The 21,565-nt window shown below is 58.7% G+C and overlaps 1 protein-coding gene across 6 annotated transcripts in view; it reads left to right on the plus strand.

Moving 5' to 3' along the window:
* The window catches only part of IL34 (interleukin 34), a 68,665-nt gene extending 47,487 nt beyond the window's left edge, over positions 1–21,178 (plus strand). For 5 of the 6 annotated variants that reach the window (XM_008140154.3, XM_054710776.1, XM_054710775.1 and 2 more), the window contains exons 2-7: positions 11,740–12,135; positions 17,154–17,263; positions 18,067–18,144; positions 18,407–18,568; positions 20,257–20,389; positions 20,608–21,178. In XM_008140154.3, coding sequence (XP_008138376.3) covers positions 12,021–12,135; positions 17,154–17,263; positions 18,067–18,144; positions 18,407–18,568; positions 20,257–20,389; positions 20,608–20,702 — 693 coding nt within the window. In that variant the 5' untranslated portion in view covers positions 11,740–12,020 and the 3' untranslated portion in view covers positions 20,703–21,178. The remainder of the gene's footprint in view (positions 1–11,739; positions 12,136–17,153; positions 17,264–18,066; positions 18,145–18,406; positions 18,569–20,256; positions 20,390–20,607) is intronic. The other variant, XM_054710778.1, reaches the window with a different exon arrangement.
* The last annotated feature ends 387 nt before the right edge of the window (positions 21,179–21,565 follow it).

Genomic DNA, 21,565 nt, shown 5'->3' on the forward strand with positions numbered 1-21,565 from the left:
AGAAGTGGTGTTAGAAGAAGGTTAAGTTTAAAAATTTGGCTCTCAAAAGAAATTTCAATTGTTGTACTGTTGATATTTGGCTCTGTTGACTAATGAGTTTGCCGACCACTGGGCAAATCCATAGAGCAGGTTAGTGGTTGCCAGGGACTGGGGAACAGGAAATAAACTGTGACTGCTAATGAATACAGAGTTTATTTTTGGGGTGATGAAACGTTCTGGAATTAGATTGTGGTGATTGTTGCACAACTTTCTGAATATACTAAAAAAACACTAAAAAAACCCACTAAATTGCATGCTTTGAAATGTTGAATTTTATGGCATTGAACTATATCTTAAATTTTTTTTAAAGGAAAAAGATGCAAAAGACATCAATCAAGGGTACTAGGTGGGCCACCTTGTGGGGCTCTTGATTCTGTCATCATAAGAAATGTCCAAACCTGTAGAGATTTTTTTAGGTTTATTTGAGTCAAGCTGACAATTGCCAAGAAGGAAAATCTCAATGGATTGAGAAAACGCTCTGGAGAATGGCAGTTTTACAGCTTATTTTATTATTATTTTAAAAAATATATTTTTATTGATTTCAGAGAGAAAGGGAGAAGGAGAGATAGAAACATCAATGATGAGAGAGAATCATTGATTGGCTGCCTCCTGCACGCCCCCTACTGGGGATCCAGCCCACAACCCAGCCATGTGCCCTTGACCAGAATCAAACCCAGGACCCTTCAGTCCATGGGCCGACGCTCTATCCACTGAGCCAAATTGGCTAGGGCTGCAGCTTATCCTATCTAATAAAAGAGAAATATGCAAATTTACCATACCTCTGCTATACCAACAAGCCACGCCCACCAGCCAATCAGGAGTGAGTATGCAAATTAACCCAACCAAGATGGCTGCGGCCACGGAGAGAGCAGGAGGCTTGGGTTTCCCCGGCAATGGAGGAAGCCAAGCTTTCTGCCTGTCCCGGCCTGCCTTGGACTCCGCTTAAGGCTATAAAGTTTCAATTATAGAAGATAAATAAATCCCAGATACCAGGGTCTCCGCTTGGGTCGCTGGGGCGCGTGGCCGGCCTGCAAACCACCACAGGCCCCTCGCCCAGGCTGCCCCACGCCCCAAGGGAACCCCCACCCTGATCCAGGACACCCTTCAGGGCAAACCAGCCGGCCCCCACCCGTGCACCAGGCTTCTATTCTATTTTTTTTTAATTGAGGTATTATATGTGTACATATCTTACCATTACCCCCCAGGCTTCTATTCTAATCCTATCTAATAAAAGAATAATATGCAAATTGACCGTCACTCCAACACACAAGATGGCCGCCACAAGATGGCCAGCAGGGGAGGGCATTTGGGAGGGACCAGGTCTGCAAGGGAGGGCAGTTGGGGGCGATCAAGCCTGCAGGGGAGGGCAGTTAGGGGTGACCAGGCCAGCAGAGGAGGGAAGTTGGGGATGACCGGGCCTGCAGGGAAGGGCAGTTAGGGGTGACCAGGCCTGCAGGGGAGGGCAGTTAAGGGCAATTGGGCTGGCAGGGGAGCAGTTAGGCATCAATCAGGCTGGCATGGGAGTGGTTAGGGGGTGATCAGGCTAGCAGGCAGAAGTGGTTAGGGGCAATCAGGAAGGCAGGCAGGCGAGCAGTTGGGAGCCAGCAGTCCTGGATTGTGAGAGGTATGTCTGACTGCCCGTTTAGGCCCGATCCTACCTGGATCAGGCCTAAACGGGCAGTCGGACATCCCTCGAGGTGTCCGAGATTGGAGAGGGTGCAGGCTGGGCTGAGGGACCCCCCCCCCCCCGGTGCACGAATTTCATGCACCAGGCCTCTAGTTTTATATATTTGAATAAAAGGAGGAGACACAAGGGGGAGGGGTTAATAGGAATTCCGTTGGTGGTAGATTAAGGGGGCAGGAGAAAGCAAAGCAGGGAAATCTCTGAGGTTGGATAAAAAGGCAAAAGAGAGAAAACAACACTTCTTTTACACTGGTGGGTGCGGGATACTTAATGATTGACATTTACAGCACATAGAGGTGGAATGCGAGGAACAAGATAACAATGAGGAGTCTGAGGTCTGGTGATGGCAGAAGGAGATTACACAGACATTTCAAAAGTATGTTATCTTAGTTGCAAAAAGACAAAAGACAGGTTCACTTAAAGGTTGACCTTCGTCAAGGGTACTTCATGCCCAGATGTGACTACCTGCATGACCTGCTTTTAGTTAGACGTTTTTATGCTTAGACCATTTTATGTGGTTACTCTCCGTTTCTGAGTTTGTAGGGCCCAGTATGCAGGCCTCCCCTGAGCGTGTCCGGTTTAGTATGTGGCCCCTTTTCGTCCACAATTCAAACAAAGCAACTTTAAAAAGGACATTTTTCAAACAATCGGGAAATTGAACATGGATTCTATATTAGATGATATAAGGAAGTATTGACTTGAGAATGTGCAATAATAGTAGTGTGATTATATATTTTTAAAAATCCTGCTCTAGCCGAAACCGGTTTGGCTCAGTGGATCGAGCATCTGCCTGCGGACTCAAGGGTCCCAGGTTCGATTCCGGTCAAGGGCATGTACCTTGGTTGCGGGCACATCCCCAGTGGGAGGTGTGCAGGAGGCAGCTGATCGATGTTTCTCTCTCATCGATGTTTCTAACTCTCTATCCCTCTCCCTTCCTCTCTATAAAAAATCAATAAAATATATTTTTTAAAAAAATCCTGCTCTAGCTGGTTTGGCTCAGTGGATAGAGCATCAGCCTGCTGACCAAAGGGTCCCAGGTTCTATTCCGGTCAAGGGCACATTCCTGGGGTTGCGAGCTCGATCCCCAGGCGGGGGAGTGCAGGAGGCAGCCGATCAATGATTCTCCTCATTGATATTTCTATCTCTCCCTCTCCCTTTCTCTCTGAAACAATAAAAAAATATTTAAAATAAAAACCCCAAAACAAAAAAAACAAAAATCCTTACATACTGGTAAAATGGAATGTCTGAAAGTTGCTTTAAAATACTCTAGGGCAATGGTCGGCAATCTGTGGCTCGCTAGCCACATGCGGCTCACGAGCCGCGGTTTGCTGCTCTGTTGACTAATGAGTTTGCTGACCACTGCTCTAGGGAGCCCTCGCCGGTTTGGCTCAGTGGATAGAGCACTGGCCTGTGGACTGAAGGGTCCCGGTTCAATTCCAGTCAAGGGCATATGCCTGGGTTTCAGGCTTGATCTCCAGTAGGGGGCGTGTAGGAGGCAGTTGAACATTGATTCTCTCATCATTGATGTTTCTCTCTCTCTCCCTCCCTCTCTGAAATCAATAAAAATATATTTTAAAAAATGCTCTAGGGAACAAATTGGCGGATGGGTGTAACAGGAATGTAAGGATTGATTTTTTAAAAATTGAGTTTAGGGAGAGAGGAAGGGAGGGAGGAAGGGAGAGAGAGGGGGGAACATAGCTTTGTTGTTCCACCTGTTTACGCTTCTTATATATGCCCTGTCCAGGATCAAACCCACAACCTTGATGTATCGGGATGACGCTCTAACCAACTGAGCTACCCGGCCAGGGCTGATCATTTTTGAAACTGAGTAATGGTCATAGGGGGGACCACTACATGAGTCTACCATTACAATTTCTATGATAAAAAGTTTTACAAAAGAGTTCGAGTGTGGCAGAGGAAGAATGAACATCTTGATTCGTACTGAATCCCAGAAAGTTGTTCTTCCAAGAGAAGCTTCTGGCTGGGCCTAGGGCAACGCTAGCACCTCTGTCCCTGGAGACCTGACCTGGGACGGGGCTTCATTCTGAGGAGCTGGGTCACCTGCACCTCCCCCAGAGGAGGCTTTGGGTGAGAATCCATCTGGCTCCGGACAGGGCGTTTGCAGACACGGGGCGTTTCCATGCGGTGGGGATTAGCGTTTGCTGTGTAGCGGACTACCCCCAAGCTTAGTGGTTGGAAGCAAACCTTGAGTGTTTCTCATGCTTCTGTGTGGTGGCTGGGGTTCTGGGCTGACTTGCCTGGGGCCAGCTGGTCTCACTTACATGCTTGGGACCTCAGTAGCAGCTCCTCTAGGAGGCTAGCCAGGAGCTGTTTACAAGCCACGAAGAGAGGATGAGCCTCAAGGCACAGGCACGTCCCCAGGTGAGAACAAGTCCCAAGGCCAAGCCCAGGGTCAAGGGATGGAGAAACAGGGACTCCTTTACAGCTTGGACTTGTACTGAACGGGAGCCAAGGGTGCGAGCATTCTGACCCGGCGTACTTCTCCGATGAGACCGACTCCACAGATGTGGCCAAGGGGGGGTCCTGTGTTATTCAGGTGCCCCGGGTCTAGCGCCGTCTTTCCACTTACAGAACAGAGGTGATGGGTGAAATTTTACTCAGAAATACAGACCCTGTGCTAATGGAATTCACCAGAATAATTCGTTCCTGTTTCTGCTTTTGTTTGTCTCCCTTTTTCTGTGGCCTAAACTCAGTTCTACTTTCCTTCCACCTCCTCTTGAATAGAACATCTGTGACTCACTCTGGGTGGCTGCTCATTGTCCCTCCCCACGTTCTCAAAGGACAGAGTGGCTTGGTTCACAGGAGGAGGCTGAAGTTGGGCGGGTGGCCTGGGGCCAGCTGCCTCCCCCGTGAGACCCTGTTTCCTCATCTCTAGGATGTGGGGGTTGCATGGAATGTCTCAGAGGCCCCTGCGGCCCAGCCCTGCTTGCAGGGAAGTGGTCAGGCTGGAGCAGGTGGCCCGACGCTGTGTCCCCTGGGCCTCAGGTCAGGCCTGGCCACTTTGGGGAGAAGGATGCTCTGTGTGGGTGTAATAGATTGGTTGCAAAAGTGGCCCAAATTCTTCACATGCACACCCCATCCATGCCTTTTGCAATGATGTTCTGCAGCTCCTTTCATCAAGAATAGAGCATCGGCCTGTGGACTGAAGGGTCCCAGGTTCGATTCCAGTCAAGGGCACATGCCCAGGTTGCGAACTCAATCCCTACTGGGGGTGTGCAGGAGGCAGCCAATCAATGATTCTCTTTCATCATTGATGTTTCTCCTTCTCCCTCTCGCTTCTCCTCTGAAGTCAATTAACAAAAAACAAACAAACGAGAAAAAAAAAAAAAAAACAGAAAGAAAAAGGACTCTGTGTACCCCCACTCCCGTCCCCTGCCAATCTGCTTCGGTGGATAGAATGTGGTAAAAGTGATGGTGCTATTGGACCTAGGCTTCAGCCTTCAGGCCATTTGCTCATTTGCTCCGTTTCTTAGAATCCTGCCTCTGTCACAAGAACAAACCTAGGTTAGCCTGCTGGAGGGGAGTCATCCCAGCTGAGGCACCCGAGACCAGCCAGCACTCTGCCAGCCTACCAGCGTGAGTGAGCCCAGGCTAGATCAGCCTAGCCCAGCCCAGCCCAGCCCAACCCAGGTAGGCGAGTCCCAGCCAATCTATAGATTCGTGAAAAGTAAGAAATGATGGTTGTTTCAGCCACTGTAGTTTGGGGAGGTTGTTGCACAGCTGATAGAATATGTGTGTGCCCTAAACAGAAACCTCTATCTCTCGTCAGGCTGGGCTGGCTCTGGGTTTAGCTGCTGGACTCTAGTCCGGTTCCTGGCTCCCGCACCTTGGAGGTGGAGCCGCTAGGAGGGGGAGCCTCCTGGTTCTCAGGCAGGTGGCTTGGAAAAGGAGGGAACAGTAAGGCCCTGGAGAGCAGGCCCTTGCTGCCTAACCTGAATGAACAAGGCAATGGAGTTGCTGCACCGAAATGCCTTTTTGAAAAGTCTAGTTTTATATTTTTATTTATTTTTAATATATTTTTATTGATTTCAGAAAAGAAGGGAGAGGGAGAGAGAGATAGAAACATCAGTGATGAGAGAGAATCATTGATTGGCTGCCTCCTGCACTCCCCCTACTGGGGATCGAGTCCGAAACCTGGGCATGTGCCCTTGATCAGAATCGAACCCAGGATACCTTGAGTCCACAGGCCAATGCTCTATCCACTGAGCCTAACCAGCTAGGGCAGTTTGCCGCTCTGTTGACTAATGAGTTTGCCGACCACTGGGATAGGGCCTTAATCATAAGGAACAACAACAGCCTGTAATTATTGGAATCAAGAGTCTAGGTCAGCCGAAACCGGTTTGGCTCAGTGGATAGAGCGTCAGCCTGCGTACTGAAGGGTCCCAGGTTCGATTCCGGTCAAGGGCACATACCTTGGTTGCGGGCACATCCCCAGTAGGAGGTGTGCAGGAGGCAGCTGATTGATGTTTCTCTCTCATCGATATTTCTAACTCTCTATCTCTCTTCCTTCTTCTCTGTAAAAAATCAATAAAATATATATTTTTTTAAAAAAGAGTCTAGGTCAGTGGTTGGACCACTGGGCTAGGACATAAGTCTAGTTTTATATTTTTAAATCAAAATTATACCTGCACCTGAACTACAGAATCAAATTGTCCAGTAGGACCCTGTTATGAACAACAGCAGGCTTCTGTCTGCTCCCTCCTCCCCACTTCCTGCTCCCCAGACACAGGACTTTCAACTTTTTTCAAAAAGCAATACATGTATTTCTCCTCCTACATAACGCGCTCATGTTGCCACGTCTTCCTTCGAGGCATCACCTGTTGGCTTCCCACCGTGGGGGTTAGCCCCCAGTCACCCGGTTCCCTCCTTACAGACTGCTGCCTCCCCAGCTCCTTCACCTCCCAGCTCCCGTGAGTCGTGATTCTGTTAAATTAATGTTCACTTTTTACTTGCTACTGCGACTTGGCTGTTCACAAATGACTTGGGCTTCCCCATGGCTGGCCCCAGGGATGGATTGGGGGTGGGTGGCTCTGGCCTGGCTCCTGTGTCATTAGCTAAACTCCCTCTTTGTGTCCTGCTTGGCTTCCCTACATCCCCCTGCCCATCCCCCTCATTTCAGGGGGCTCAAAGGGTGGGTGTCACCACAGATGAAGCCCAGGACTATGTGCCGTGGCGGGAAGGCGACCCTGACCCCGTTTCTCCCTTTCTCAGCTTCTCCATCAGGGCCTGGTGGTCCAGGATTTGAGGTCCAGGGTGGGGCTCCGCACGGGGCCTTCCCGGGAGGTTTCTGAGTGAGGAGGCTGCCAGGAGTGTTGTGGGGTGTGGACGGGGCACAGAGCCTGACGTGTGCATGTGGTTGGTGAGGTCTGGGTTGAGGGATGCTCCAGCCGTGGAGCAGGACAGGACGGGAGACCATTGCCTGGACCCCCGCGGTCAGCACCCCGCAGTCAGCACCCTGCAGTCAGCACGCAGAGCTCCGATGTTCTGAGGACTGAGGAGCACATTCAAGTTACAGATCCGACCGAGCGAAATGGAAACTTCCAGCCCCACCCAAACCTGTGTGCAGAGGCTTGTGGGGGTTTCATTCCTAATTATCAAAAATTCAAAAAACCCCGATGCCCTCCCCCTGGTGGATGGACAGACAAACAGCGATTTGGCCGTAAATGGAATACTCAGCAGGAAAAGGAACAAACCGCTAAAACACGCAATTCCCCGGCTGAACCCACATGCCTGGTGACAGGAGCCCCATGCAAAAGGTACCTGGCAGCCGGGGAAAGGTGCCTGACTGCGGGTGCCCGGGGGGAGGTACTCACTGCGGGTGCCCGGGGGGAGGTACTGACTGCGGGTGCCCGGGGGGAGGTACTGACTGCGGGTGCCCGGGGGGAGGTACTGACTGCGGGTGCCCGGGGGAAGGTACTGACTGCGGGTGCCCGGGGGGAGGTACTGAGTGCAGGTGCCCGGGGGAAGGTACTGACTGCGGGTGCCCGGGGGGAGGTACTGAGTGCGGGTGCCCGGGGGAAGGTACTGAGTGCGGGTGCCCGGGGGAAGGTACTGAGTGCGGGTGCCCGGGGGGAGGTACTGAGTGCGGGTGCCCGGGGGAAGGTACTGAGTGCGGGTGCCCGGGGGGAGGTACTGAGTGCGGGTGCCCGGGGGAAGGTACTGACTGCGGGTGCCCGGGGGGAGGTACTCAGTGCGGGTGCCCGGGGGGGAAGGTACTGAGTGCGGGTGCCCGGGGGGGAAGGTACTGAGTGCGGGTGCCCGGGAGGAGGTACTGAGTGCAGGTGCCCGGGGGGGGGGAGGTACTGAGTGCAGGTGCCCGGGGGAAGGTACTGACTGCGGGTGCCCGGGGGGAGGTACTCAGTGCGGGTGCCCGGGGGGGAAGGTACTGAGTGCGGGTGCCCGGGGGGGAGGTACTGACTGCGGGTGCCCGGGGGGAGGTACTGACTGCGGGTGCCCGGGGAAGGTACTGAGTGCGGGTGCCCGGGGGGGAGGTACTGACTGCAGGTGCCCGGGGGGAAGGTACTGACTGCGGGTGCCCGGGGGAAGGTACTGACTGCGGGTGCCCGGAGGAAGGTACTGAGTGCGGGTGCCCGGGGGGAGGTACTGAGTGCGGGTGCCTGGGGGGAGGTACTGATTGCGGGTGCCCCGTGGGAGGTACTGATTGCGGGTGCCCGGGGGGAGGTACTGAGTGCGGGTGCCCGGGGGGAGGTACTGACTGCGGGTGCCCGGGGGGAGGTACTGAGTGCGGGTGCCCGGGGGGAGGTACTGAGTGCGGGTGCCTGGGGGGAGGTACTGATTGCGGGTGCCCCGTGGGAGGTACTGATTGCGGGTGCCCCGTGGGAGGTACTGACTGCGGGTGCCCGGGGGGAGGTACTGACTGCGGGTGCCCGGGGGAAGGTACTGACTGCGGGTGCCCGGGGGGAGGTACTGACTGCGGGTGCCCGGGGGGAGGTACTGAGTGCGGGTGCCCGGGGGGAGGTACTGAGTGCGGGTGCCTGGAGGAAGGTACTGACTGCGGGTGCCCGGGGGGAGGTACTGACTGCGGGTGCCCGGGGGGAGGTACTGAGTGCGGGTGCCCGGGGGAAGGTACTGACTGCGGGTGCCCGGGGGGAGGTACTGAGTGCGGGTGCCCGGGGGAAGGTACTGACTGCGGGTGCCCGGGGGGAGGTACTGAGTGCAGGTGCCCGGGGGAAGGTACTGACTGCGGGTGCCCGGGGGGAGGTACTGAGTGCAGGTGCCCGGGGGAAGGTACTGACTGCGGGTGCCCGGGGGAAGGTACTGACTGCGGGTGCCCGGGGAAGGTACTGAGTGCGGGTGCCTGGGGGGGAGGTACTGACTGCAGGTGCCCGGGGGGAGGTACTGACTGCGGGTGCCCGGGGGAAGGTACTGACTGCGGGTGCCCGGGGGGAGGTACTGAGTGCGGGTGCCCGGGGGGAGGTACTGAGTGCGGGTGCCCGGGGGGAGGTACTGACTGCGGGAGCCCGGGGGAAGGTACTGAGTGCGGGTGCCCGGGGGAAGGTACTGAGTGCGGGTGCCCGGGGGGAGGTACTGAGTGCGGGTGCCCGGGGGAAGGTACTGAGTGCGGGTGCCCGGGGGGAGGTACTGAGTGCGGGTGCCCGGGGGGAGGTACTGAGTGCGGGTGCCCGGGGGGAGGTACTGAGTGCGGGTGCCCGGGGGAAGGTACTGACTGCGGGTGCCTGGGGGAAGGTACTGAGTGCGGGTGCCCCGGGGGAAGGTACTGATTGCGGGTGCCTGGGGGGAGGTACTGATTGCGGGTGCCCCGTGGGAGGTACTGATTGCGGGTGCCCCGTGGGAGGTACTGACTGCGGGTGCCCGGGGGGAGGTACTGAGTGCGGGTGCCCGGGGGGAAGGTACTGAGTGCGGGTGCCCGGGGGGAGGTACTGAGTGCGGGTGCCCGGGGGGAGGTACTGACTGCGGGTGCCCGGGGGGAGGTACTGAGTGCGGGTGCCCGGGGGAAGGTACTGAGTGCGGGTGCCCGGGGGAAGGTACTGAGTGCGGGTGCCCGGGGGAAGGTACTGAGTGCGGGTGCCCGGGGGAAGGTACTGACTGCGGGTGCCCGGGGGAAGGTACTGAGTGCGGGTGCCCGGGGGAAGGTACTGAGTGCGGGTGCCCGGGGGGAAGGTACTGAGTGCGGGTGCCCGGGGGGAGGTACTGAGTGCGGGTGCCCAGGGGGAAGGTACTGACTGCGGGTGCCCGGGGGGAGGTACTGAGTGCGGGTGCCCGGGGGAAGGTACTGAGTGCGGGTGCCCGGGGGAAGGTACTGAGTGCGGGTGCCCGGGGGAAGGTACTGAGTGCGGGTGCCCGGGGGAAGGTACTGACTGCGGGTGCCCGGGGGAAGGTACTGAGTGCGGGTGCCCGGGGGAAGGTACTGAGTGCGGGTGCCCGGGGGAAGGTACTGAGTGCGGGTGCCCGGGGGAAGGTACTCAGTGCGGGTGCCCGGGGGAAGGTACTGAGTGCGGGTGCCCCGGGGGGAGGTACTGAGTGCGGGTGCCCGGGGGGAGGTACTGAGTGCGGGTGCCCGGGGGGAGGTACTGAGTGCGGGTGCCCGGGGGAGGTACTGAGTGCGGGTGCCCGGGGGGAGGTACTGACTGCGGGTGCCCGGGGGGAGGTACTGACTGTGGGTGTTGGGGGAAGGTACTGAGTGCGGGTGCCCGGGGGGAGGTACTGACTGCGGGTGCCCGGGGGAAGGTACTGACTGCGGGTGCCCAGGGGGAGGTACTGAGTGTGGGTGCCCGGGGGGAGGTACTGACTGTGGGTGCCCGGGGGGAGGTACTGACTGCGGGTGCCCGGGGGAAGGTACTGACTGCGAGTGCCCGGGGGGAGGTACTGAGTTCAGGTGCCCGGGGGGAGGTACTGACTGCGGGTGCCCGGGGGAAGGTACTGACTGCGGGTGCCCAGGGGGAGGTACTGAGTGTTGTTTCCCCGGGGGAAGGTACTGACTGCGGGTGCCCGGGGGGAGGTACTGACTGCGGGTGCCCGGGGGAAGGTACTGACTGCGGGTGCCCGGGGGAAGGTACTGAGTGCGGGTGCCCGGGGGGAGGTACTGACTGCGGGTGCCTGGAGGAAGGTACTGACTGCGGGTGCCCGGGGGGAGGTACTGAGTGCGGGTGCCCGGGGGGGGGAGGTACTGAGTGCAGGTGCCCGGGGGAAGGTACTGACTGCGGGTGCCCGGGGGAAGGTACTGACTGCGGGTGCCCGGGGGGAAGGTACTGAGTGCGGGTGCCCGGGGGAAGGTACTGACTGCGGGTGCCCGGGGGGAGGTACTGAGTGCGGGTGCCCGGGGGGAGGTACTGAGTGCGGGTGCCCGGGGGAAGGTACTGAGTGCGGGTGCCCGGGGGAAGGTACTGAGTGCGGGTGCCCGGGGCGAGGTACTGAGTGCGGGTGCCTGGGGGGAGGTACTGACTGCGAGTGCCCGGGGGGAAGGTACTGAGTGCGGGTGCCCGGGGCGAGGTACTGACTGCGGGTGCCCGGGGGGAGGTACTGACTGCGGGTGCCCGGGGGGAGGTACTGAGTGTGGGTGCCCGGGGGAAGGTACTGACTGCGGGTGCCCGGGGGGAGGTACTGAGTGCGGGTGCCCGGGGGGAAGGTACTGAGTGCGGGTGCCCGGGGGAAGGTACTGAGTGCGGGTGCCCGGGGGGAGGTACTGACTGCGGGTGCCCGGGGGAAGGTACTGACTGCGGGTGCCTGGCAGCCTGGGTCCTGCTGTTGCTCAGGCTGTGGCCGATGTCATCCTGGCTCGTGCGGGGCCGATGCTGCCCTTTGGGTGTTCTGAAGTCACTTCTTGTGTGCGAGCTTGTCGCCGAGGAGGCAGCCGCCGGGGCGAGCAGGGCCGAGCGCCCCGGCCTGTGCCTGGCGGGCCCTCCGGGCAGAGGGTGCAGCACCCACCACGGGCCAGGCTCATGTGCCTGGGGCTGATGGCTGAGTGGCAGCGCTGCTCTTACATAATTGGCTTCTCTCCTCCTTTCTCTCTCCAGAGCCAGATCTCACACTGAGCAGCTGCAGACGGAGAAATCAGAGAAAGCACAACCAGCCTCAGATTCCGAGGGGCCGCGGGGACTCCTGCTCCGAGGGAAGACCCTGAGGCCGCACTCCGGTCAGGTCTCCGCTGCCATGGAGCCCGCAGCCGCCACGCCCCGGCTGTCCTCCGCACGGCCAGGCAGATAGGGTGGCGCTGCCCCAGGAGCACCTGCGACCCCTGCCAGGCCATCTCCCTTGGCCAGCCCTTCTTCCCCTTGGGGCCACCTGTGCTGACCTGATGCCATGTAGGCCCCCTCGGGCCTCTGGGGACAGACACACCACCGGGGACTCCGCCTCTGCAGTCTGGGGGACCCTGCGCACCACCATGCCCCGGGGATTCGCCTGCTTCCACTGTGAGTACTGGGGGGTTGGCGGCGGGGGGGGGGGGGGTGGGGGGGGACCGCCCCAGGGAGGTCTTGGCCCAGAGCCAGGCTCTGCTGTAACCATGGCAACTGGGCCATTCTTGCTGGTGAGAAGTTGAGATGCTTCCCAGACTAGTGCCGGTGCCCTCGGGGGCTCCCTGGCCCACCCTCCACCCCATCTCCAGCGACCCAGCTCAGGGCGTGGGGGGTGTGAGTCATGCGCTGGGTGAGCGCAGGCAGTGGTGGCCGTGGGGCAGGCATGGGGGGTCGGGGCAGGCATGGGGGGTCGGGGCAGGCATGGGGGGCCGGGGCAGGCCTGGGGGGCCGGGGCAGGCATGGGGGGTCGGGGCAGGCCTGGGGGGCCGGGGCAGGCATGGGGGGGTCGGGGCAGGCATGGGGGGTCGGGGCAGGCATGGGGGGCCTGGGCAGGCCTGGGGGGCCGGGGCAGGCATGGGGGGGTCGGGGCAGGCATGGGGGGTCGGGGCAGGCATCGGGGGGCTGGGGCAGGCATCGGGGGGCCGGGGCAGGCATGGGGGTCAGTGGCAGCAGTACCTTCCCAGGCTCCTGGGTGCCAGGAGTACCGCGGGGACCGAGGTGGCAGAGAGGATTTCTAGCCGCCGGGGTGTGGCCACCAGGCGGTGGGGGCTCGTGACAGTGTCTGGTCCCCAAGACGTGGGAGGAGGCAGCTTGTTTCTCCATCAAGAACAGAATTAAAAGGCGGAGGGAGAGCAGTGGGTTGGGGAAAAGAAAAATAAGTTGAAATGAGGACAGAAAGAAAGGGCCTGGAAACCTCTGGAGCCTGCTGGCGGGAGGCCAGGCCAGGGTCCCTTCAGACTGAGAGTCCATGTGCGTGAGTCAAACGCAGCACGTGTGTCTGGCGCCTCCCACGTGCCCGCCGGAGAGGCAGCGCCGTGTGCCGAGGCCCCGGGCCGCTCGCTCCCTCTGCGAGCCCGGCACGGCGAGGCCCCGGGAGCTCTGGGCTGAACGGACGAGGTCGGGACTTGCCCTTCGAGGACCTGGCAGAGGAGCTGGGTCCAGTCCGGCCCTTGTGGAAGGATCTTGCAAAGGGTCAGAGCTCTTAGAACAGTGGGGGGACAGAGACCCCGTGTTCTGGAAGTTTCCAGGTCGGGAGGAGCGGGCGGAGCAGCATGGGTGAGATGCCACTTGAAATGTCTGGAAGGGGGCAGTGTCCGTGCAGGTGGCCAGGCAGAGGGGCCCGCGTGAGCAGGGGCAGGCAGCGAGAGGCGGGGTGGAGAGCCGGCTGGTGAGATATGGGGGGCTGCTGGGAGGTTCCCCTTGGGACAGGGGCGGGGGGCGGTGACTACCGTCCGCTGCTTTTGGAAGGTTCCTCTGGCGGTACTTGCAGGAGCTGCTGTTGCAACCTTCTGGACAGGAAGTGATGAGGACCCGCTCCGGAGATGGGCGTGAGGATGGAGGGCGTGGCACAGGGGACAGAGCTGGGGGAGGCAGATGGCAGGACGGGGTGTGGAGTGAGAGGGTTGGGGTGCAGGCCGTGGGCCTGCAGAGGGGCTGGGTTGCCACAGACTTGGCTTAAAACAGCAGAAATTCATTCTGTCTCCGCGCCAGAGGCCGGAAGTCTGAAAAGGTGGGGCCGGGTCACGCTCCCTCCGCAGGCTCCGGGGAGGGTCCTTCCTGCCTCTTCCCACCTCTGGTGGCTCCTGGGGTTCCTCGGCTTGTGACAGCGTCACTCCAACCCCCGCCTTCACATGGTCTTTCCTCTGTGTCCCCTCCCCCTCCTCTTACAACAGCGTCAGTCAGTGCATCTAGGGCGGCCTTCATCACATCCGCAGGTTCTGTTCCCAAGTAAGGTTGCATCTGAGGCTCTGGGTAAATAAGAATATTTTGGGGGTGCTGTTTGCCCCCCTGCACGTGGTGGTGGACAAACCCTATTTATGCACCAATGGGCTGCCTTGGGGAGAGGCACAGCTCCTAACCCCAGGAACAATGGCAAGGCGGGGAGGGCACCCCTTCCCCACGCTGCCCGTTCTTCAGCCGCCTCTCCGTCTTTCGGGCCTGGGCCTGCTACCTCTGGAGGGGGCGGGCAAGGCGGGTCTCTCCACCAGGGTCAGGTTTGCCCGGCTGTGGGGCTCCCGGGGTGCAGTGTGGCCATCGGCTGTCCCTGCCTGAGCACCTATTTGCTGGCCTGTTTCTGGGGGTGGAGGCAGCAGAAAAGAAGCTTAAAATTGGAAATGGACAGCCGACTGGAGGAAGGTGGTTGGGGTCTGGGGGTTCAGAGCCCTGTGGACAGGGTTCTGGCGCAGCCCCGGTGCCAGGCTGGGAGGCGCTGGCTTGCTGAGACTCAGTCCCGGCTAGGAGCCCCCAGTTGCCAGGTCCTGGAGGCTCTGGACCAGGACACAGCTGGGGGCAGCCGGGCAGGACTTGGGGTGGGGAGAGCAGCCACTGGTGCTGCCACCTGGGGAAGAAGACCCAGTGTGGACAGATGCCGACTTTTAAAGAAAAGATGGGAATTCAGGGTTTTATGTGAACTCTCTGTGACCCAGTTGTGGCCCATGGGACACCAGTTTGCAACTGTCCTCTAGGTCAGCGGTTCTCAAAGTGTGGTCCCCAGACTGCCGGCAGCGTCACCTGGGCGCGGTTAGAAATGCCAGGTCTCTGGCCCCACCCTGACCTGATGAGTCAGCCCCTCTGGTGGGGCCCTGCCCGCCCTCCCCGAGATTCAGGTGCCTGCTACCCGTTCCCTGCTCGAGGGGAACCCAAAACAAGCCCGGGTTGTGGTTACCAAACCGTGTGTTTACATACTAGGGGCTACGTCGTCTGGTGAAGATCGTAAGTGAATGGACAGATGGTGCTAGAGACAAGGATTGGTGGGGGCTGGTGGGGCAGGGTAGACCAGCGGTCCGGGTGATGGTCTGCAGTGTGAGAGGACACCCAGGGCAGCGACAACGTGTGAGCAAAACCTGAGCCAGGAATGACCTTGACCTTCGGGGATGCCAAGCTGAGAAGGTCAATGGCTTAGAGAAAAGACCCGAAGCAAGCTGGTTCCGTTCGTGCTGATCTGTTCCTTTGTCCAAATAATGGTTTGAGCACCTGGGAAGAGAAAGAGAGCGAGGGAATGTAGGATGGGTTACAAATGTGCAACCTTGTGAAAAATGTGGTGGTCGGAGCTGTGTGAGAGGAGTTGTGGGCTGGTGGCTGTAGCCCTTGTGGGGCACAGGGCTGGTGGAGTGGACCTGAGGGCACGCCTGGTGAGGGGCCCAGCAGGAGCCAAGGCCTGGCAGCGGGGCGAGAAGGACACAGGGAGGTGACGGTGAGCAGGCCCAGGCTAGTAGGGTCAAGGACAATCCTTCCTAAGGACCAGGAAGTGAGTGGGGAGTGTCCGTCAGCAATGCCTGCTCATAACCAGGGTGGGGCCAGGAGAGGACTCAGCCTGCCTGGCTGATTTTTGGAGAAAAAAAAGAAAAGAAAAAGAAAAAGAGAAAAGATTGCTTTTGTCTATAACAATAATAGCTATTGACTGTAGAATAGAAAATATATCCTTTAAAGCATAAAGAACATAATTTGGGACAGTTCTTCCCACCACACTTGGCTATGCAGGCACACGTGTAATTAACAGAATTCAAGTCATACTTGAATTATATCCTCAGATAGAGTATTGAGTCATGCTTTTAAAAAAACTTCCCCAAGCATATCCTGAGCACTTTTCTTATCACATACACATGTCAGAAAGCATTCTTTCACAATGTGACTTTTATTGGCTGCATTAAGTGTTATTAAACATTTAGGTCACTATTATGAAATAATGCTGCGATGGAAGCCTTTGTCCGTAAATCTTTTGGTTGACAGCTCTCTTTTCTTGTTTTCCTTTGGCTTTCTTCCTAGAAATGAATTTAATGTGTTAAAGGGTGTGGACATTATTAATTCCATTAATAACAAAAATTGCCAAATTGCTTTCCAGGATGAGTATCCGCCTTACTACTTTTACCAGCACCAACTGCTATTAAAATAAAATCAAACAAAACCATTTTCCATTTTGATAGTGAAATGTGATTATTTTAATGTGAATGTCCTTACCTTTTTCTTTTTTTAATATTTTTATTGATTTCAGAAAGGAAGGGAGAGGGAGATCAAAACAATGATGAAAGAGAATCATTGATCGGCTGCCTCCTGCACGCCCCCCATTGGGGATCAAGCCCGCAACCCAGGCATGTGCCCTTGACCATAATCCAACCTGGGACCCTCCAGTCCGCAGGCCGATGCTCTATCCACTGAGCCAAACTGGCTAGGGCCTGCATGTCCTTATCTTTATTAGTGAGGTTGATTTTTTTAGATACGTCTCTTGTCCATTTATATTTTGTTCTTTCTGCTCTGATTGATGTAGCTGTTGTTCATTTTTTTTTTTTTTTGCAAAGCCTCCTAGAGATTTTTGGTAAGTCGGCTCAGTTACAGGAAATCACACAGGCTATGTTTGAAGTCACAGCGACCCCCAGTGGTAAAGGCTGGTAACATTCAGAAGGCGGCAGCTCGTTTGTTGGGAGGGAGTGTGAGAAGCCACCTGAGTGAGGATCACTTAGCATCCCAGAATGAGCAAACCAGGCGGGCCCACTACAAACCCACTGGTGCATCCAACTGAGGTGGGTGCCGAGGTCAGGCAGGCAGGGGAACAATGGTTGCAGTCACCGAGAGTCATTTCTGGAGTTGGAACTGGAGCCTACGCCTCCTGAGTCCCCAGTGGAAAATGCAGCAACAGGCTTTGAAACATGTCAGCACTGCAGGCGGTGCTGAGGTCGCCCGGCAGGGGGTCGTGCCTGCCTGTGGGGCAGAGTGGGGAGGAGACGAAAGTAGCCTCAGGGGCTGGCTTCTGGCCAGGAGCAGACAGGCTGGATGGCTGCTGCCCACCTGGCCTCGCTGTCCTGGAGCCCCCCCCCCTCCCGCCTCTCCCACCGGGACTTGTGACCGGGCAGAGGGAGGGCTGGGCAGTGTGGAAGCAGGCAGGTTGCTCATGTGTTCCTGTTGGGCACGGTCCACAGATCTCGGCATCCTCCTCGGCATGGCCTTGGGGAACCAGGGTGTGGAGGAGTGCGCCATCACTGGCATTCTGCGGGACAAGCTGCAGTACAGGAACCGCCTTCAGTACATGGTAACCATGGGCCCCCGCCGTGCCCCCCCCCCCCCAGCCCCTTGGCTAACGGGATGTAGGGGTCTGGACCTTCAGGGTCCCTCCTTGGCCCTGTGTCAGCCCTGAGCCTTCAGGCTCCTCTCTCTGCCTCTCTCCACTCCCCGCCGGCCCCCCCGGCCCCCGGCCTGGCACATACTGTTCCCCTCCCTCCTGCGGGCCTCCCACTGGGTCTGACCTTCGGTCCCACCTCCCTGTGGCACGCACCCTGTGATTCCGGACGGGACTCCAGGAAACCGTGGGGAACCGCAGACACTCGCTGCTGTTAGCAGGGAGATAAGCACCTAGACACGGGAACAGGCTCTCTTTCCGGGCGGGAAGCCCATGTGGCGTGTTTCTTTTTTAAACGGCTTTATTGGGAGGTGATTCCCACAGCACACCGTTCGCTCACGCACGCGCACACGCGTGGGTTTAGCACGTGCACAGCTGGGCAGCCGTCACCGCACGTTTTTGAGTGCCCTTCCGTCCTCCCCTCCCCCAAGGAATCTGCTGCTCTCGGGGTGGGGTGCCCCTCCTCCTGTTTCTGGGCTGAAACGTCTGCCCTAACAGCAACTGCGTGTTTTGTGTCCTCCCTCCCCGAGCCCCAGAGGAGAGACCGCTGTCCCACCCTGACGGGAGCCAAGCGCCTTCTCCCAGAGGCCACCTCTGCCATCACAGGGCGGCTCCCGGGCCTCCTCCCTCAGCAGAGTGTCGGGGCGGGGCAGTTGGGGAGCACCTGTCTGAGCCGTCCCTGGCTCTGATCTCATGGTTTTGGTTTACCTCCCCAGAAACTGTACTTCCCCATCGACTACAGGATCAGCATGCCTTACGAAGGGGTGCTCAGAGCGGCCAACGTCACGAGGCTGGTGAGGACCCCCCGGGCTGGGCGGCCCCCGTCTCCGGGCGTCCGGGCCTCTCCCGAGAGCCATCCGTGTGTGGCAGCTCCTGTTGCCAGGGGCCTGTCTTGGCCCCTCAAGCAGGCTCGCCCTTGGCCCAGGCCCAGGCTAATGGGATGTGGACTCCTGTGGTCGGCTCCCGAAACCCGGGCAAGTTGGAGGCAGTGTCAGCGGTGTGGGAAGGGCGCAGAGGCCCGTGTCTGGGGTTCAGTGGTTTCTCCCGTCCCCACAGCAGAGGGCCCGGGTGAGCCAGCAGGAGCTGCGCTACCTGTGGGTCTGGGTGAGCCTCAGCGCCACCGAGGCCGTGCAGGGGGTGCTGCTTGAAGGCCACCCGTCCTGGAAGTACCTGATGGACATCCACACTCTGCTGGTGGAGGTCAAGCAGGCCCTCGAGGTGAGCTGGGCCAGGATGTGGGCGGGCAGTGTATGTGTGCCTGCCTGCCTGCATGCATGTTGTGTGTGTCTGCCTGCATGCATGTTGTGTGTCTGCCCGCATGCATGTTGTGCGTGTCTGCCTGCATGCATGTGTGTGTCTGCATGCATGTTGTGCGTGTCTGCATGCATGTTGTGCGTGTCTACATGCATGTTGTGCATGTCTGTCTGCCTGCATGTTGTGCCTGCCTGCCCGCATGCATGTTGTGTCTGCCTGCATGCATGTTTTGCGTGTCTGCATACATGTTGTGCATGTCTGTCTGCCTGCATGTGTGAGTGTGCCTGCATACATGTGTGTGTGTGCACCTGCATGTGCCTCCATGTGTGTGTGCATGCGTGTGTGCCTGCCTGCCTGCATGTGTGTGTGTGTGTGTGTACGCGTGCATGGGTGGGTATGGGGGCCAAGGGCTGTCGAGGGAGGATGTGAACACCTGGGAAGTCCCAGCATGTCCTGATGGGTGTGGGAGAAATGGGAAAGAGGAGACGGCCAGTGATGACCAGTGGGTGGGCTGGACTGGGTTGGGGGGGAGGGGCAGGGTGTGCCTGAGACCCTGCTCTGGGCTCTGCCGAGCTCTGCAATCTTGGGTAAGTTGTTGAACCCTGTGGCTTTGTTTCTGCAACTAAGAAGCGAGGTTCCTTTGCGGGGAGGGAGGAGGGATGGATAGGCGGAGCACAGGAGGTGTTTAGGGCGATGAAACGCTTCTGTATGATAGTGTAGAATGAGCGGGTGACATTATGCATCTATTTGTTAAAGCCCATAGAATGTACAACACAGAGCGTGAGCCTTAATGTAAACTATGGGCTTCAGTTAACAACAACAACCACAATAATAGTAGAGGGGCTCCTAGTAACTGCCTGCGCAGCAGGGTGGTCTGAGGCCTCTGAGTAGGTATGTCCCCACAAAAGCCTGATGAGTAAGGTGACTGGATGAGTGTGTGCCCCTACAAGCATGTGGGACCCCTCCACACACCCCCATGCTGCCTTGCTCCCCTGGGACCCGCGCTGCTCCCCAGCCAGAACACCCAACAGCCACGGTGAGCTTCTGACGATACCTGGCTGAGGGGCCCGAAGCTGCCTTTGCGGCTGACTGTGAGAGCTCTCCCAATTCCAACAAAGGCCGGAGCCCCAGCGGCTTCTTTTTCTTTAGTCCTCACCCGAGGATGTTTTCCCGTTGGCTTTTAGGGAGAGTGGGAGGGGGAGGGAGAGACAGAGAGAAACACCCATGTGAGAGAGAGACATCGGTTGGTTGCCTCCCGCTGCCCCTGACCAGGGCCGGGCAACTGAGGTACCTGCCCTTGACTGGAATCGAACCCGGGACCCTTCAGTCCACAGGCTGATGCTCTATCCACTGAGCCAAACTGGCTCGGGCCCCAGGGACTTCTTGAGTGGCTCTTTGGTGCCTCTGGGCAGGGTGGTCATTTTTCCAGAGATGGGACAAGAGAAGCCTCTGTGTTGTCTTGGGTGAGGGACATTGAGGGGTACCCCCTCCCCAGGAAATGGGGCACCTGGAGGAAGAGGGAGAGAAACTGCTCACAGGCCTCCTGGTCACAGGAAGGCTTGTCTGTCTTCTGTGTTTGGCTCCAGATGTGACAGCCCCACAGCTGTCCTGGCCTGTGCCGGCTCTTCCCGTCACGGTGTCCTCTCCCCCAGGTTGTGAAGCCCAGCCCCCGGACGGAAGCGCCGTCCCTCCTGCGTGCCCGGGGGCGGAGCCTGAAGCTGGTGCGGCCCAAAGCCCTGCTGGACAACTGCTTTCGGGTCATGGAGCTGCTGTACTGCTCCTGCTGTAAGGAGCCCGGGGTGGGTGGGAGGGGCTGGGCCGGGCGGGGGGCAGGGGGAGGCAGAGCTGGCACCCTCCTGGGTGTGCCCTCCACTCCGCAGGGCGACGGGCCATTTCTGGAAGCTGAGATGGGCTCTGGGTGTGGGAACAGGAACAATAGGGCTCGGACTGGGGACAAGGTGAGTGCTGACCACTCCTGTGGTTTTTTCCCCTCTCCCCTGCAGGTAAAGAAACATCCATCCTCAATTGGCAGGACTGTAAGGTGCCCAGCCCTCAGCCCCACAGCCCAGAGCCCCCGTCGCAGTGTGTGGCCGCCTAGCTGTGCGCCCCAGCAGCCCGCTCCCTGGCCCGCTCCGGCTCCAGGGCCACCAGCCTCACTGTAGCTCCTGAGGGCAGAAGCCTCCTGCCCAGCGCCCGGTGAGGCCCTCCCACCTCCGACCGGGCCTGAGATGTCGCTGGGTAGTGGGGGCGCCCCCCCTTGGGAGAGACCCAGGGAGGGCTGTTTTCCTTTTGGGGGATCCTGTGAGGAGGTGGGGTGGGGAAGGCTCAGCTTCCCACCCTCAGTGCCTCACAAGGTCTCTCAGGGAGTTTTGGGGGCCTGGGGACACCTAGAGGTGAACAGGACAGCTCGCGGCCCCTCCTGGCACCGACCAGGAGCTGAGCCAGGTGGGCAGGTGGGCGTGGAGGACACAGGACTCAGCCAGGCTGGGGAGAGGGCAGAGCCAAATGCCATATCTTGCCACAGTGGGTTCTCTGCCAGTTCATTTTTTTCTATTAAACACCCACTTTATTTTGTTTTCATTTGTTTTGCTTTGCATCGGGGAGGGTGAACCTGCGATTCCCTCCCTCCCTCCCTCCTGCTCCAGCCCACGTGTGGCTGGGAAGGGCTGGAGGGCCGGGGCCTGGCTGGGGGCTAGAATGGTGGGCGTTTGAGGGACTGGATTCTTGCAGCCCTGCCCCAGGGGGCTGGCCCTGCAGTGCCTTAGGCCTCCGGCCCTCTGGCTGCCCTGACAGCCCCCAGCGGGGATGGAGCGGAAGCCTGCAAAGGTGTAGGTCCCGGCTCAGCCCTGGCCACTCCTGCCCCTGCTTCGGAGCCCTGGGCCCGGGGAGCCCCACTCGCAGGCTGGGATCCAGGTAGGAAAGGGTGGGGTGCAGGGGTGCTGCAGGCAGGGGGGCAGCGGG

This window comes from Eptesicus fuscus, chromosome 21, assembly GCF_027574615.1.
Source record: "Eptesicus fuscus isolate TK198812 chromosome 21, DD_ASM_mEF_20220401, whole genome shotgun sequence".
Classification (NCBI taxonomy): Eukaryota; Metazoa; Chordata; class Mammalia; order Chiroptera; family Vespertilionidae; genus Eptesicus; species Eptesicus fuscus.